Raw genomic sequence first — 17,720 nt, forward strand, 5'->3', positions numbered from 1 at the left:
CGAACTCAGTCTTCTTCTCTCTTCAAACCTACGCGTGAGAAAATCACACGCTAAGTCGATGACTTAGTGAGGCAATACTAATAGTGCTAACTTAGTAAACAAAATCTTATTTGTTTTATTCAAAATGTTTTACAAAGAGCTTTCATTAATTTTCGTATTCAAGTATACTTAGGAATAGTTCACTTTGTAAATCTTTGTTCCAATTGCCCAAGGTATACTATTGAAAACGCTAGGTATTTGAATATATTGAGGTTGCGCATTAACGCTATCACCACAGCTCGTAATTTGCACCAAAGTGCCACATAATTGTCCCAAAGGACCACATAGTTTGTACTGAAGTGCCACATAGGGTTGCACCGAAGTGCCACATATTTATCCCAAAGGATCACGTAATTGTCTCGAATGACCACATAAAACCATGCCAACTATACCTCTAATCCTCATACATATACTTTGGGCTATTAATCACATAATTATGTTCAATCATTATTTGAAGTGTTTCTTATTCACATAGTTTCTCTCTCATAGAGTCTGTTCATATTCACTTATTCACAATTCATATATCCATATTCATATAATCATAAGACATAGATTGTATAATATAACTTGAATAAAACATTTAAAGATAACATAAAATAAATTATAACGTTTTCGATAGAAAATATTGAGGTTGGCTTATCGCAAGCCTTCCTCAATTCTATTGAAAAAATAAGAAGTGGCACTCATCTTTCCCTCACTGAAGTCTAATCCAAATCTTTAACCCTTTCGAATCGATAATTAATATGTCAAGCTGACAGGAAGTTGATTACGTTCAATCACTACACAAAACAATCGAAAATTAATATCGTTCTTCAACTCAATTATATCAAATCAGCATAACTTGGTATGCAAGAAACTCTTACTATCTATTTTCTGCCTAGAAGTATCGGTATTATCCCTCTAGTAACGATACTTCTCTTCAAGGGTATCAATACCTCCTCAAAGTACCGATACCAATTTGGCATTCGGTGTTTCAAGGGTATCAATACCTCCTCAAGGTACAGACACCAATCTGGCATTCAATGTTTTAAAGGTATCAATAACATCCTTCAGTTATCGATACTACCCTTATAGTATCGATACCTCTTCAATAGGTATCGATATTACCCTTAATAATTTCACAGATTTTTCCCTCGAAGTATCGGTACTGTTCTAACAGTACCGATACTCGAAGCCTAAAATTTCCATTTTTACTTCGAAAATCACCCACAAATCCTCTCAAATCTATTATATCATCATTCCTTAAGCCTTTAAACTAAACTTCTTTCATTCAAACCAACTTGTCATCAATTACTACTCCTAACATACCAAATTCTCACTAAAACACTTACATTAAAGAATCATGCCATGTTTTCAACCAAGTTCTTAATCATTTTAATACTTCTAAACCTTTAATTAGCTCAATGACAAGTCAAATATCTCAACAAAACTTCAAAAACTACTCTATATCAAAATTTCATTTCAAAACTCATTTTATAAAATCCTTTCAAATTCACTTATCTTGTTGTTATACACCTCTATAAACCTTCCTTAACGATATATAATACCCAAGCTTTCATTAACAACCCAAATATTGAAGAACCCATCAACTCTTAAAAGAACATACCTTTGATGGAGATAACGGGAAGAGAAAGAAGAAGAGAATATAAGCTTCCAGAAGCCTTTTTATCCAATAACTCATGTTAAATATCTCTCCCAAAAAGGATTTTTATTCCATCAAAAAGACTTCTTTGCCCTCCAAGTCTTCCATCTTTGCTAAAAACCCTGAATATAATTTCCAAAATTAATCCTTATACTTTTCAACTTAATACAATTTAACTACTAACTTTTCTTTTTTCCTTTTTTGTCACCAACCCGATGTTTGGGATGTTACAAATCCACAGTAATGTGGCAGTCCATGTTGTCCTTTAAAAGTCACGTTTTTCTCTAAAAAGTTATTTAAAGCTTTTGGGAGTTTAAGGGATAATAATATGTCAATTTCATGTATGAGTAACGTCAAAACATCTCATTTCCTTCATAAACACAAATATACTCATTATGTCCCATGCACTCATACAAATAATCAATTTACACCTAGTGATTTACAAACGTTATAGAAGAGCTAGAAATGTGTTACCTTGACCCTAGTTGTTGAAAAGCATCTTAAGGTCACCCAAGCACAAGTTTCTCCTTATTCTTGCCTTCAGAGTTTTTTTTCCAACTTTTTTTTACTGATCACATGGAAAAAATGAATTACTAACTCATCTAAAACTTAAACGGAATAGAAACATGATTCTTACACTCTATAAATGGACTAGAAACATTCTAGAACCCTAATACCTAAAGCCCCCTAAAACCCCACCTTGATTAGCATAGCCAAACCTTAAGATAATGAGCTTAAAAGAAAGCTTTAGGGGTGGAGACTGTAGTTCTTACCTTCACAAATGCAGTCTAGAATTATATGACAATAAAGTTTTCACATTTAGTCACTCACTAAGGAGAGAAAGAGAAGATATGGAGGAGAAGAAAAAGACAAATGGTGAAGAAAATGAGGAAAGTAAATCAACCTTTCTCTTGTTGGCATAATAAGAATTGAATGAGAATCAAACTTTTTTTTTCAAATAAGGGATTATTACCTCCTAGATCCTTTCTCATTTGTTCTCAATTCAAGAATATTATTTTTATGTCTATAAGAGCTCAAAACTTAACCAACCCAAGCTCAAACTTGGTCCATCTTTCATGGAAGCCTAACATAACATCCAAAGCCTATTTGGGCCAATCTAAAACTACTAATTCGAGATTTAAGGCGTTACAATTTGAACAACTTAACATCTCATTTTATTAAGCAAATAGGTAGTTGGTAATTTTATCATTACCATTTTAATTTGTCTTTGATGCAGTTCTTTTTAAACGAAATGATTTACTTACTCTTTGGCACTCAATTAGAGATTAAAACGAGTCATTGGGCTATAAAACTACCAATTGGGCTGGATTATAGCAATAAACCAACCAAGAGCCCTAAATCCAATGCCTATTTGATCCCTAAAGAAACCCTAGCATCCGGAGGATTTCCTCCATATATAATATAATTGTTAGATTAGGGTTCTCTTTTATTGCCACATCGCTCCCACTGAAAGACGCACACTTCGGCTTTCGGTTGCCGCTCCCACTTCAGCTCTTTCCCACCATCCAAACAAAGGTTTTTTTTGTTCAAAATCTTTTAGTTTTTTTTAACTCCGATTTCCTCTTAAGACTCACTTTAGTTCTCTATATCTTCAAAATCCATTGTCATTTGGGCAGGTATGGCGACAGCCACCGATGTACCCAGAGACCCAACTCAACCCACCAACGAAGTCAAGCTTTTTAATCGCTGGTCATTTGAGGATGTTCAGGTTTTTCCTTCTTTCCTTTTGCCTCCATATGCATAGATCTGTTTCGATTTCTTATGTGAAATGTCTCGTTTGCTTTATGTTATTTTATTGCCTTTCTACTTTAGTTACTATTATGTAAGTCTATCTGCAAAATTCCTTTTGGTGCCTGGATTTAGTGTAGAACAGTTATTGTTTCATCATTTTAAAAGGGGGTTGAATTTATGTTTTGAATGTTCTCTATACATTTCTAGCTTCACATTGATTTTGATGAAATATGAAATGATTGTTTCCTTTAGCTGTTATTTGTCTATAATTTGAGTTTGCTTGTGTTTTGGCTTAGATTGATTTGATAAGATTTGAAGTGTTTGATTGTAACTCAAGTGTCTGTATGAATTGAGTTCTGGTTTTTGAGTCAGGGTTTTTGGATTGTCGTTAACTGATTTAGGTTTGTGATTTGTGATTCATGAATTATTTTTATTGACTAGAACTCTCGATTGGAAAGGATTTGGTTCCTCAATTTGCTGTTCCCTTTGATTATTGTAACTATTAGTTGCCATGATCCCTGACCTGAGTGGATATTGATTTTAGGTTACCGATATCTCTTTGAGTGACTACATTGGGGTCCAACCTTCCAAGCACGCAACCTATGTGCCACACACTGCTGGGAGGTACTCAGTGAAGCGTTTCCGAAAGGCTCAATGCCCAATTGTTGAGAGGCTTACAAACTCACTGATGATGCACGGCCGGAACAATGGGAAGAAACTTATGGCAACTAGGATTATTAAGCATGCCATGGAAATTATTTATCTCCTGACTGATCAAAACCCAATTCAAGTCATTGTTGATGCTATAATCAACAGGTAGTCTATATGAAGCCTTAAGCTTAGTTAATGCTTCCATTGATTTTAGAGAATCTTTATTATATCTAGTCTTTAATAAGCTTCGTTACTAATTGATTGATTTAAAGTGGACCTCGTGAAGATGCTACTCGTATCGGTTCTGCTGGTGTTGTCAGGCGTCAGGCTGTTGATATTTCTCCTCTCCGTCGGGTGAATCAGGCCATCTACCTCTTGACCACTGGTGCCCGTGAATCTGCATTCAGAAACATTAAAACCATCGCAGAATGTTTGGCTGATGAGCTTATTAATGCCGCAAAGGGTTCTTCTAACAGGTAAAGTAGTTCATGTCTTTTTTGTTGCTCGATTAGTTTGGATCACTGAAAGCTCTGTTGCTGTTGATGTTGATGATATACTCGATTGTGCAGCTATGCCATCAAGAAGAAGGATGAAATCGAGAGAGTTGCAAAGGCCAACCGTTGAGGCATTGGACGATATTATGAAACCTTGTCCGTGAGGAAATTTGGTTATTTTAATCAGTGCTTTATATGTTTTTTTCTTTTTTGTTTCCCAAACATGCAATTACATTAATGTTTTGTTTGCTACCAAGTAGGCATGTTGGTTTATGGTTTTAATGGAGTTTATCAGTAGATATTATTAAAATGAATGATTTTTAAAATTGCAATTACATAATATTTCCTAAACATGCAATTACATTAATGTTTTGTTTGCTAATGTATTTGCTAAAGCATTTTTAAAATTGCAGTTTGACCCTTTAAGATTTATAAACTTTTTTTTGGTCTTTCTTTAATATGATTTAGCCACTTAATTTTACATTTACTACGTGATGTTATGTAATTTACTAAACGATAATTTACCACTTAATTTTTCAATTTTTATAATTCAATTACTTCATCACATTAAACATTTTTTATTTATGAATTGCATACTGGTTTTGATGAACTTTATGGATGAATTATAACACAATCATTATTACTTCATAGACTCTATACCAAAAAAACATAATATCTATTAGAAGAAAATTTTCCTTCTCCTTTTTCCAGATTAAAATTGTTAAAAAAAGAGACTGTTATAGCAAAACAAAATGTACTTAAGTAGTGGTTAAGTACAACTTTTTGCACTAATAATAAGTTAATCATTGATGCTTAATTTCCCCCACAATTTCGGAGAAACCAAAGTTCGCATAGCATCTAACCATCTAATTATAAGCAGTTCCGCACGGAATCGAAGCTCATTAAAATAAATAAATAAAATCGTTTACGCTGCACACGAAAATCAAGAATCCTTAAGAAAAAAGAAAGAAAGAAAAAAAGCACTTCCCCACCAACTAAACAGACAAACACCGAAAAAGAACAAAGTTAGGGTTTTCCACTTTCTGATATTTCTTTTTCTTTTTTTTTTTTCATTTTCCCTCCTAATTTTCCTTCCTCCCAAACAGAATTGCAATGATTACTGGTTTTCGCTTGGGAAACAATTTTTTCCCTATTGGGCTTGGTGTCAGGCGATTGATTTTCTTTCGGAGAAGAAGTTTGATAGAATTAGAAATAACAAAGGGTTTGACTATTCTTCTCTAGTGGTTTATTTTCCCGGGAAAATTTACTTCCTTTTTCCAGCTCGCTCCATCTCATTCTCAAGCTTCCACGGTTGGTTTCTCTCTCTCTCTCTCTCTCTCTCTCTCTCTCTTCCTGTTCTTCATTTATCTCTATGTTTCATTAAAAAAAATCTTGAATTAGATTTTCTGGAGAATTTTTTAGCCTTTGAATGTTAACTGAGAATTATCGCATCATTTATATCTTCTTAGTAATTTTATAAGGATTCCTGGAAAATTTATGCCTAAAAAGGAACTTTTTAGTTGCATATCTTTCATTACTTTTTTTCAGCTACTTTTCTTTGTGATTGGTTTATCCAGGAGGAATTTATGTAGCTGTTGAGTGGAGTAAAAAAAGGGAGGGGAAATATTCATTGGAGGATCCGAGATTCAAGATAGAACTTAATAAGTTCTTATACTTTCTTTAGATTCTTTTTTTGGTAATTAATTGTCAGTCATTAATTAGTTTGCTTGAGTTTGAATCCATATATAAATATATGGAGTCAGAAGTTTATTCACCGTCAGTTCCAAGAGATCCGGTGAAATGTTGTGATTGTGATTTTGCTACCTGTTCTTTGATCGGTGAACATTTGAGTACTTGGTTTCGGTCTGTGAAACGAAAATACGATGAGTTTGAGACAACAAACAGTTTTATGTTCCGGGCTTGGATCTTAACTTCAATGCCAAAGTCCAAGTTGAGAATGAGTGTGCTGCGTTACGGGAGATGGTTAGCAGCCAACAGGCCACGATAAATGATTTGAACAGAGAATTGGAGGAAGAGAGAAATGCCTCATCATCGGCTGCTACTGAGGCCATGTCAATGATATTGAAGTTGCAGAGAGATAAGTCGGAGATCCAAATGGAGGCTCGGCAATTCAAGACTTATGCTGAGGAGAAAATGGTGCATGATCAGCAGGAGATAATGTTATTGGAGGATCTGTTGTATAAGAGAGAGCAGACTATTCAAGCTCTTACATGTGAAGCTGAGGCTTACAAGCATAGGATGTTGAGTTACGGGCTTACAGAGGAAGAGGTCGAAGGTGAGCAGGATTGGCAGATTCAAAACATGGCTGAGAACTTTGATGGCTCAGTTGATCTTCCATATGATTATCCGCCTCCAAAGTGCAATTTAAACGAGAATCCTGCTGATGATGTTGAAGATATTGAGAAATATGCATTTGGTGAGCCCCCCCGAGAACACTTAAGAGATCTGGAACAAAGGATCTGCCAATTGGAGAGGAATCTGAGCAGCAGTCAGCTGAGTCAACAGGATGGATGTTTCCCAGGAACAAAGAATGTTTCAGATAAGGTAATAGTTGGTCACTCTCCTAGGCGACCAAGTCATTCAAGGGGGCTTTCAGGTGATAGTTTAAACTTGTTCCTGCCTAAAGAGATCAGTTCAGAGTTTACCGGTGATTCTCCCACTTTTAATTCCAGCTTCAAGAAGATGGAGTTCGTTTCAGAAATGGACAAGATTGCCAGCTCAAGAAGAATGGATAATGCTTCAGAAGTTGGAGATGATATGAGTGACAGAGTTTATACGATTGATTCAATCCATACTGGGGTGCCAAATGAGGGACCCTCCAAGCCTAAACCTGGAGTTGGAGATCGTGATGATTATGGATACACTCCTAGGGGTACACTTGATCTGCCTGATGTTTGTGATCCTGATATCAAGAAGCTTTACGCAAGGCTTCAGGCCCTTGAGGCTGATAGGGAATCAATGAGACAAGCAATAATATCGATGCGAACTGAAAAAGCGCAGTTGGTATTATTGAAAGAAATAGCTCAACATTTGTGCAAGGAAATGTCACCTGAAAGACAAGTGACTTTAAGGAAGCCATCTATTCTTGAAAACCTTCCATTCATGTCATTCTTCAAGGTAATCTTTGTTTGAACAAAAAGTTCTTTTTTGTATGTATTTTACACCATCTAGTTCTATTATTGACCTTCTCATGTCTGTAAATTTTGGACTACTCAACGTCACAATGTCTTATTCTTGAAACTGTATGATTTACTTTGGTTTTTTACTAACTGCTCTCCATGTTAGCTGTTTCTTAATTTGTAGTGTTCTATACGACTGTTGAAATAGCTGTAATATATTATCCTAAAGTTGTTTTTCAAGATGTATTGAATCTTTCCAAAATTAATTTACATTAAAACTACCTACCTATAAGTTAGGCTATGCAGAAATGAGTTACATGTTTAATTACTTTGCTACATGAAGAATATCTGGTTGAATATCATCTGCAGGTCATTTCTTGCACCTCATCTTTCATCTTTTGTTGTATCAAAAGCCTGCCCCTCCTTTTTAGTACTCATATATGTATCCTATACACACTATTCAATTTACCCTTTTTTAAGTTTCATTCTTCTACTCTTTTTACTTGTATTAATGTAGTGTTTATCCAAGTTTTGACACAATAGGAGTTGAATGGAGTAAGCTTTCACGAACAAGTTTGCTTCGTTTACTAATTTAATAGTATCAATTTTGTTCCACTTGTTTTCTTGAATTCTAACCTGGAACCCCCTCATCTGAGTGTTGCTCCTAACATTGTTGGAAGCACCATCAATACAGCTGTTCTGTGTTAACATCATATTTCCACTTAAAATTGATCTTCTTTTGATTTTATTTTCTTTCAGTGGGTTTTGTCCTTTACTTTCTGGAGGCGGAAAACTCGTCGAAGCAAGTAAGTAGGATACCTGTTATATAAATGGTTACTGTTGGACTTACCTATGTTTTAAAACTGGCATATTTTTGTCTATGTTCAATTTATCTAAAGGCTAGCATTATTAGGTTAAAAGTAACAAATTTGTTATTCCATTTTGCTGCATTTTAGAACTTGGCCATTAAACAATAGAGATGCAAGCGTAGGGAGGGACATGCACTTAGATACATAATTTTGTATATTCTCATATAAATTGTTTTATTGTATTGTGTATTAGAAATTGATATTGAAATTTATCAGCATATAATATCCTAGAGAAATGTTTGTTACGGAGTTGGGTTCATTTTTGCTCATATTCCTCCCTAATTATATAGGTACCTGTATGGATTGTCACCAAACAACGTTGGGTTGCTAATGCTTCTGGACAAGGGTCCTCGACTGAGGCAGTGGAGATATCTTTCGAGTGCACAAGTGTAAAACTGATTCATCTACTTCCACTTCAAGATGAAGCCAATCGTAATGGGGTTTGCCGAGTGGGTTTGAATAAGCTATCATGTATAGAAATTGCATCCCTTCTTATGGATTCCTTGGAGCAGCCTTTGGTATATTGTTCAACGTGCTTTCATTTTACATTTTTTTTTTGTTCTCTCACGATTGAATACATTTTGCTGTCTGATCAGCAAAACATGAATGCTGTGAGCATACTCGCTCATATGGTTTGTCGGATTTCAGTTTAAGGTATGATTCTATTGCCGATTTCCTGTATATTTCAGATTTTTGTATGATTTTTGTATCAAGTATGCTGTGTTTATGCCTTTCTAATTTGGGCAATGGTTAGTTTATTTTTGTATCTCATTTTTTTCAGGGAAAATCTTTTTATTTTTATTGTTAATTTGAGTTGTCTATTTTTATTAATTTAACAATTTAAAAAAAATGTAAAAGTAAAAAATTTGACACGACGTGAACGGATGTTATATCATATGTATATATATTAAGAGGAGAGGAGGAATGTATTTAAAGTATTTTTGATTGTTGCATCATCATCATTATAATAATATAATATGCGGTTAACCTAAACATTCTTCGTGGTCTCATTTCCTTTTACAATCTCACTTTTCCCTATCTGAATCGCTGTTTATCATCCTGATTCAATATTGTCATTTGTCTTTCTTACGATATCCTGAAGTGAAATTCTTAAAATAAACCATTGCTCTAAATTCATGAAGTAACCATTGATATGAAAAAAATGGATCTTATTTTGTACCCATCTGGTTTTTAACCCTTAACATTTGTACTTTTAACAATTATAGTGGTAAATTGAGAGGTTGGAATGTAGACATTATTTTAAGAGTAAACTATATTAGATACCATTGAACTTTAGGTTTGTATTGTTTATACCACTGAACTTTTAATTTTATCTATTATAGCATTGAATTTTGGTTTTTCGTTTCAATTATACCATTGAACTGTTAAATCGTTAATGACAAGATGACGTGACTGACAGTTGTAGACGTAGACATCTCACCAAAACGACATCATTTTGATTCGGCTATTAACGATTTAACGGCCCAGTGTTATAATTTAAACCAAAATCAAAGTTCAGTGGTATAAATGATACAATACCTGAAGTTTGATGGTGTATGGTGTAGTTTATCCCAATTTTAATTGTGATAAATTGTGATTGAAAAAGTTGATAGTTAATGAACTGCAAAGAAATTTAGAATATTTGATGGAGATTTTGGATACTGGTAGCTTTGTGGGTTGTTTTATTATTATTATTTTTTGGAAGTAGCTTTGTAGGTTATTGTATTTGATTGAGGGGGGTTTTCTTCAGCCAAAGTAAAAGAATGCTTTAGTGATACCCAAAACCAGACTTTACCTTCACTTTTGGAATAAATCATTTCATTTTGTCTAGCAACACAATTATTTTGATCAAAGTTGAGGGGCCAATTTACTTCTTTAAATCCCTCCTACTTTTGAGAATAAAGGAACATCAAGTATATCCTCAAATTTGGGTCTAATTCAATTGGGCACTTGAAGCATAACTCTTATTTATGTATTTATATTTTCTTAGGATCCTATCTACTTTAAAATTATAAATTAAACTTGACTTTTATTTTTTTTAACTTTAAATACTTTTTAGATTCTTAAAAAAGTTGGAAATTAGACAAATAATACTCTACTCGTTTAATTTCTAATTTAAAAGTGATGGATTAATGATTAGATATTGAGCCCATTCTATTATTATTATTTCTATTTGACCTCTCGAAGTCTGTCCCTGATTTTAGCATTGGTTAAATTGAGTGTGAAGTACCCAATTGAGATCCGTAATAAACCAAAGTTAATGCAATGAAATGCTACTTGGAGTGTTTCTATACATAAAAGGCTCTTAGGAGTTGGAGCACTAAGTTAATTCTACTTGTGAAGTTAATGCAATGCAAGGGGAAGCAATGCTTTACTTGTCGTCTACAGGATGCTCCCCTCTAATTGCCATGAATCCAGCAGCAAATGATATCCAACACAAAGTTCAATTGTTTAGTTTGATTTAAAAAAAAAGGAACCCCTGAAAAAAACCAGAGATCCTAGGAACATGATCTATCTTAAAAAAAAAAACGATTTCATCTGTTTTTTTTCCTTTCCAGACCATCTTTGTTAGAATCCATTTATATCGTGTAAAACTCTATTAGTTTTATATTTTTTAGCATCGTTGGATTGAGATAAATCAAAGACCGAGATTAACTCCTTATTTTTTTATTTGTAGGGGTTCCTATCATATATAAGAAAATCACCTCTAGTTGATAAAGTTTTAAAAATATCAGTAGGGTGAAAGGGAAAAGTTTTATTAGCAGCAGTCAGGAAAATGTTAATTCAAACGACCTTCACCTACTAAGCTATCTCATTGTATTCAATGCAAACAACTTCTCATTGGAGGACTTGCAAATCCTAAGATCTCTTCTTAAAATAGATAATGTTCTTTTACAAATAATTTGAAATAAATTAATTTTTAATAAAAGGATCACATTTTAAATTTCGACTCGGATTTACAAATTCCACCACTACGATAATGTATAAGTGATTAGGTATTAATTTTGGGGATGGTAAAGCTTTGGCCATAACCAGAATAGGTTCTTCCTCATTTAGTACTTATTCTCGTTCGTTATAACTGACTAATCTTCTTCATGTGCCTTGTATAACTAAGAACCTTGACTCGATGTCTAAGTTTGCTAGGGATAACTACGTTTTCTTAGAGTTTCATGCTCGTGATTGTTTGGTTCATGCTGAAGAGACTAGAGATGTGTTGCTGCATGGAAATGAAGTAGATGGTCTTTACAAGTTCGACTCGTTTAGTTAAGATGATAAAATACCTTATCCTCGGGTGAATATGGTTAAGGGGTCAGGGTTAGATTACAATATATGGCATGGTTGCTTAGGGCATCCCTCTCGCGAGGTTTTTCTTCAGCTTAATACTACATATAGTGATGTTTGTTTGAGTAGTTTCAATAAAAATTCTGTTTTCATGTATTGCGTGTCAAATGGGTAAAAGCCATGCCATATCATTTTATGCATCTAACACAGTATATGATAAGCCATTTCAGTTGGTTTACACGGATTTATGGGGTCTTTCGCATATCACCGCGAATAGGTTCAAGTATTACATTTCATTCATTGATGTCTTTTCTCGATATACCTAGGTGTATCTCTTGCGAGTTAAAAGCCAAGCTCTATCAGTTTTCATGGCCAAACAGATTGTACATGTTCAGTTTGGAGCCAACATTTTTGTTGTTCAGAGTGATTGGGGCGGTGAATATCGCCCCTTCTTTAGCTTACTTATGAAGGAGGGTGTTCAACACGGACTGATTGGTAGAACGGAAGTATCGTCATGTAATTGAGATGTCACACACTTTTGGCTCATGCTTAGCTTCCCTTTTAGTTTTAGTCCTATGCAGTTATCACTGCAGACCATTTAATCATTCGCTTACCGTCTTGGGTAGGGGTGTAAACAAGCCGAGTCGAGCTCGAGTATTGCCGAGCTCAACTCAAACTCAAGTGCCTAAAATTTTTAAGCTCGACTCGAACTCAAAAGATAATATTAAAACTCAACTCAAACTTGAAAAGACTCGAATTCAAAAAAAAAAAATTCAAGAGCTCAACCAAAACTCAACACTCAAGCTCGACTTTGAGCTTGATTTAAGCTCGACTTTGAGCTTGATTTAAGCTCATTTGAAGCTCGAAACGGGTTAGTTTTTAATTGTTGAAACTCATCCCCTTTTATAGACTATCTTTACCCCCTTATTGCCCAAGAACCACCGATGTGGGATATGAACTACTTTCAAACAGCTCAGCAACTCTTTTGTAAGCACCATCTTCACCTTCATGCTGCCTTTTCCTCCATTTTCTTTCCAGCAGCTTCACGAATCTCTTCTATTTATTCTTTCTTCCACCTGCTGCTTTGATCTGAATGTCTTCTCCATACAATTCCCCATGTGTTCTTTTTTCAACCGCATCACTCCAAATCACAGATCCTGATGTTCCCTCCAAGTTAAGAATATTTTTCTTCCCCCCAGAGATCCTTCCATTGTCAATCCTCCTGGACTCTCCTGTGAAGTAAGGCAGCTTTTGGTAGAACCATCAACCGTCTGAGAAAGCAGACCAGTTGGCATTTCTTCTTCTTGGCCACATGCATTCACGACCTCAGCAGATTGGGCAGAGTAAAATCCAAGTGGATCCACTGAATAATTTCTCAGCATCTTATTACCAACGTCCAGGTTATCTGTTTTGATAACTTCAAAACTTCCGAATAAAATGATCAGCAAGCATCTTACAAGCTTTCTCTAGCATGGCCATATATTTTCGTTCAGCATCCTGGCAAATCTGCAAGTGTTTTTCAGCCTATATAGGACACATAATAACATTATCCAGCTTGATGATGGTCTTCACACTCTGATCTGGAGGGTTCTATCAAACATATTGAGTAGGGTTTTCCTACAATCAATCAATTATATAAGCCTTACAATCAATCAATTATATAAGCCTCATAACAAGTTTCTCCAGATCAGAGAAACTATGGAATTGCACAAGACCCCAGAAACATTCAATATGCACTGCAACACTTTTAGTTACTTCATAGCTACATTCATAACAAGGAAATAACTACAAAAGGAAGAAAAAAATTACCTCAACTTGCAAATGTAATTTACTCTGTGCTTTCATTTGTGCCCTTAATGCCTCCCTCACCTCATAACCCCTACACGTAAAACTCATTTACATCAAGTAGCTTAAGATTTGAAATCCTAGCAATGAAACCATAGTTTCAAACAAGAGAGGAAAATTCTCACTCGTTCATGTCGGAAATTGGCAAGTTAATGGTATAGTTATTGGTTCCAGGGCTTTCTAAAAGATATGAAGCTGACATCCCTTCATGAAAATGAAGAAAAGAGAATTCAGTCTGTATTTCAATCACACTTGTTTAAATTTGCTTATTTGTTTTAAGTGTTCAGGTGTCATTTATGTTATTTTCCATATTATTTTAACTTAAACCGAATATGATCAATTGCATATAAGATCCTATAGTTTATACGTATTTTGTATTTAAGTCATTGGTTTAATTCTAATTTTGTAAGTTTAATTTTACATTTACGTGAATTTAATCATCATTCTAAAGTTAGTATATTTAGCTTAAATTAGTCATCACACTTAGATTTCTCTTAATTTAGTCCATGTTTAGGATTGTTTTCTTTAATTAGTTGTATATATTTATTTTGCATGTTGATATGTTTATGTATAAGTATGAGACTGATTTATTTAGGAGTCACATAACATCATTTTGCATAATTTGTATGTTACCTTCATGTGCATAACTTAACCTCTATCACATAATTGGATTTAAATTTAGGGTTTAGGGTATATAGTTTATGGTTTAGGGTTTAGGATTTATTGCAAAGACATTAATTAAAATTTGAGGGTAATTGTATTATATAATTTTTAATATATTTTAAATTTTTATAATTATCAATAGTGTATTTTTAATATATTTTTAAAAATGTAATTTTAAAAAATCTAAAATTATAATATAACATTTTTTCGAGCTGCTCACGAGCTTTTTGAGTCGAATATCGAGTAGCTCGTTTAGGCTCGTTAAGAACTCGAGCTCGAGTCGAGTCCATTCGATTCGAGTATTTATCGAGCCTTGATCGAGTCGATCTCGAGTAGCTCGCGATCTGTCTCGTCTCATTTATAGCCCTAGTCTTGGGTGTTAAATGGTGTTTCCTTATTTGAACGGTTATATGAAAAGAAACCTTTTTATAATCACTTGCATGTTTTTAACTGCACGTGTTTTTCCTACATTCGTCTTTTCCAATCACATAAGCTTACATATCGCTCCCAACCTTTTGTGTTCCTCGGGTATAGCTCACAACATCGTGGTTACCAATGCCTAGAACCTGATGGCAAAGTCTAAATATCATGACATGTTGTACAACATGTCTTTCATGAAAGTATCTTCCTAAAGAATGAATTGGTCAAATGCCTGCTCAATTGGGGTGAAACTCTTTGTTGACCGTTCCTGGTGTTGAATGTTTATTTAAAGGGCATGTGTCTCATGAAAGTAGCTCATCCATTGGTAGTAGTAGTCCCTCACACCATACTAATGATCAGTAGATAGAAGTTGGGTTCTTGAGAGACACTAACACTAGTTTAAGTCTAGGGATTTGCTCCAGTTCTTCCAGTAGCTCGAATTCTCATCATAATGAGTTTGACGGGCTTGGGTTTGTTCGTAGTAATCAGGCACAATCAAATGTGTCTTGCCCCTTAATTCCAAATGAAGATGCTAGTAGTGGTCAACAACATATTTCTGAGCTTCAAAATCTCCATCCTATGATGACCAGGAGTAAGATGGATATCTTCAAACCCAAAGCCTTTGTAGCTAATACGATTGATGAGGAGGAGACACCATTAAGCATATATCGGGATCTTCAAATACCCCACTAGAAACAAGCCGTTCTTGATGAATATAATGCATCAGTGAGGAATGACTCCTGACAGGTTGAACCTTTACTTGTTGGGTGTACTGTTGTAGGTTGCAAGTGGCTATTTAAGATTAAATGTCATGTTGATGGCACCGTGGCTCGATACAAGGCTTTTTTGGTAGCCAAAGGGTTCTCGCAAACTCCTAGCCATGACTTTGGAGACATGTTTAGCCCAGTAGTTAAAGCCACCACTGTCATTGTGGTCCTTGTTGTTACAGTGTCAAAAGGATGGTCGTTATGTCAAGTGGATGTCAACAACGTATTCTTGAATGGTGAACTTGGTGAAGAAGTTTTCATGGTTCAATAGCCTGGCTTTGAACAATTAAAATTGAGTGGCACTCCATTGATATGTAGATTACAGTAGGCCTTGTACGGCTTAAAACATGCGCCTCGGATGTGGTGTGCCAAGCTCAAACAGTTTCTGTTTTCCTTAGGGTTCACTGAATCCACTGCTGATTAGTCCCTGTTTGTATGGAGAAATAAGGATGCCCGTGTCTTATGCTTGTCTACGTAGACGACATCGTTATTACAGGTGACTCACCTACTACTATTGAAAACATTGTGCAACAACTATACAAGGAGTTCTCACTTAAATACCTCGGCCAACTGAGCTATTTCCTTGGGATTGTCTTAGGAAAGGCGGGCTAATATACGGCGTTACCGGATACATTATAATATATTTAACAAATTCGGTTTAGCGCTACCGGAAATGTTGAGTAATAATAATGTAGTAGGTCTAAATCATGAAGAAATATTAAAAAATTTGGCAACCGGCAAACTTAGTTTGTCGGTTTGTGTCGATACAAATGAAAAATTTATCGATATATAACAATATAAACTGTAAAAATATGACAAAACCGGTCTCAAAATGACAAAACCGATAAAACGTTACCGGATATGTTGAAAGTGTCGATAATTTAATATAAGTATCGACACTTTCTGAATTTAAAAGAGAAGTTCTAGCGCCTAAAAAGTGTCGAAACTTTATGAAAATATATCGATCCATAACAATATAACAGCTAAAAATATGACAAAATCGGTCTCAAAATGACAAAAAAGGTAAATAACTATCGGATATGTTGAAAGTGTCGATACTTTAATATAATTATCGACACTTTTGGAATTTAAAAGAGAAGAAGTTATAGTGCATATAAAGTGTCGATATTTTAAAAAAATATTGATCCATAACAATATAACAGGTAAAAATATGACAAAACCGGTAAAACGATACCGGATATATTGAAAGTGTCAATAATTTAATATAAGTATCGACACTTTCTGAATTTAAAAGAAGAAGTTATAGCGCCTAAAAAGTGTCGACACTTTATGAAAATGTATCGATCCATAACAATATAATAACTAAAAATATGAGAAAATAGGTCTCAAAATGACAAAACAGGTAAATAACTATCGGATATGTTGAACGTGTCAATACTTTAATATAAGTATCGACACTTTTGGAATTTAAAAGAGAAGAAGTTATAGCGCCTATAAAGTGTCGATATTTTAAAAAAATGTATCGATCCATAACAATGTAACAGGTAAAAATATGACAAAACCGGTCTCAAAATGACAAAATCGGTAATACGATGCCGGATATGTTGAAAGTGTCGATAATTTAATATAAGTATCGATACTTTTGAAATTTAAAAGAGAAAAGTTATAGCGCCTATAAAGTGTCGATACTTTAAAAATATGAATCAATTATGCAATTTTCATGTTCAATTTAACATGGCATTTCATTTTCATTTCATTTATAATTAGAGTTTGAATTTAAATTTCAATTTGAGTTTGAGTTTGAATTTAAATGTAAATTTCGACTCCACTATAAATATTAACCCTAAACCGAAATTCTATCCATCCAAAAAACAACTTACTCAATGGATGCATCGGGAGAAAACATCAAATTCCATTTCTAAGGTAACAACTTACCTTTTTCAAATATCAACACTTGATAATGTGCATAATGAATTTGTTTTATTCATTCGTGTCGATACATGTTGTCCATAATGTATTTCCAAATCAAGTGTATTAAAAAAGTGTCGATACATTTATAAGAAATGTCGATACTAAAACATCGAAATACATAGATATAATGTAATAGGTATAATAACAATGTAACCGGCCTAAATATACCAGTTTTTGAGAAAACAAATATACATAAAGTATCGACACAAATACAATAAGTGTCG

The 17,720-nt window shown here is 34.2% G+C and overlaps 1 protein-coding gene and 2 pseudogenes across 1 annotated transcript; 2 read left to right on the top strand and 1 right to left on the bottom strand.

Moving 5' to 3' along the window:
• Positions 1-3,135: 3,135 nt before the first annotated feature.
• Positions 3,136-4,708, top strand: LOC120134230 (40S ribosomal protein S5). The gene is made up of 5 exons (XM_039150704.1): positions 3,136-3,217; positions 3,319-3,410; positions 3,978-4,249; positions 4,357-4,560; positions 4,654-4,708. The coding sequence occupies exons 2-5, from the start codon at positions 3,321-3,323 to the stop codon at positions 4,706-4,708; spliced, it is 621 nt and encodes a 206-aa protein (XP_039006635.1). The 5' UTR covers positions 3,136-3,217; positions 3,319-3,320.
• An 866-nt stretch (positions 4,709-5,574) lies between these two features.
• On the top strand, positions 5,575-9,053 carry LOC120134240 (annotated as a pseudogene).
• A 3,872-nt stretch (positions 9,054-12,925) lies between these two features.
• On the bottom strand, positions 12,926-13,956 carry LOC120134150 (annotated as a pseudogene).
• Positions 13,957-17,720: the final 3,764 nt, after the last annotated feature.

The sequence above is a fragment of the Hibiscus syriacus genome, unplaced genomic scaffold, assembly GCF_006381635.1.
Source record: "Hibiscus syriacus cultivar Baekdansim isolate YM2019G1 unplaced genomic scaffold, ASM638163v2 tig00001802_pilon, whole genome shotgun sequence".
Lineage (NCBI taxonomy): Eukaryota > Viridiplantae > Streptophyta > Magnoliopsida > Malvales > Malvaceae > Hibiscus > Hibiscus syriacus.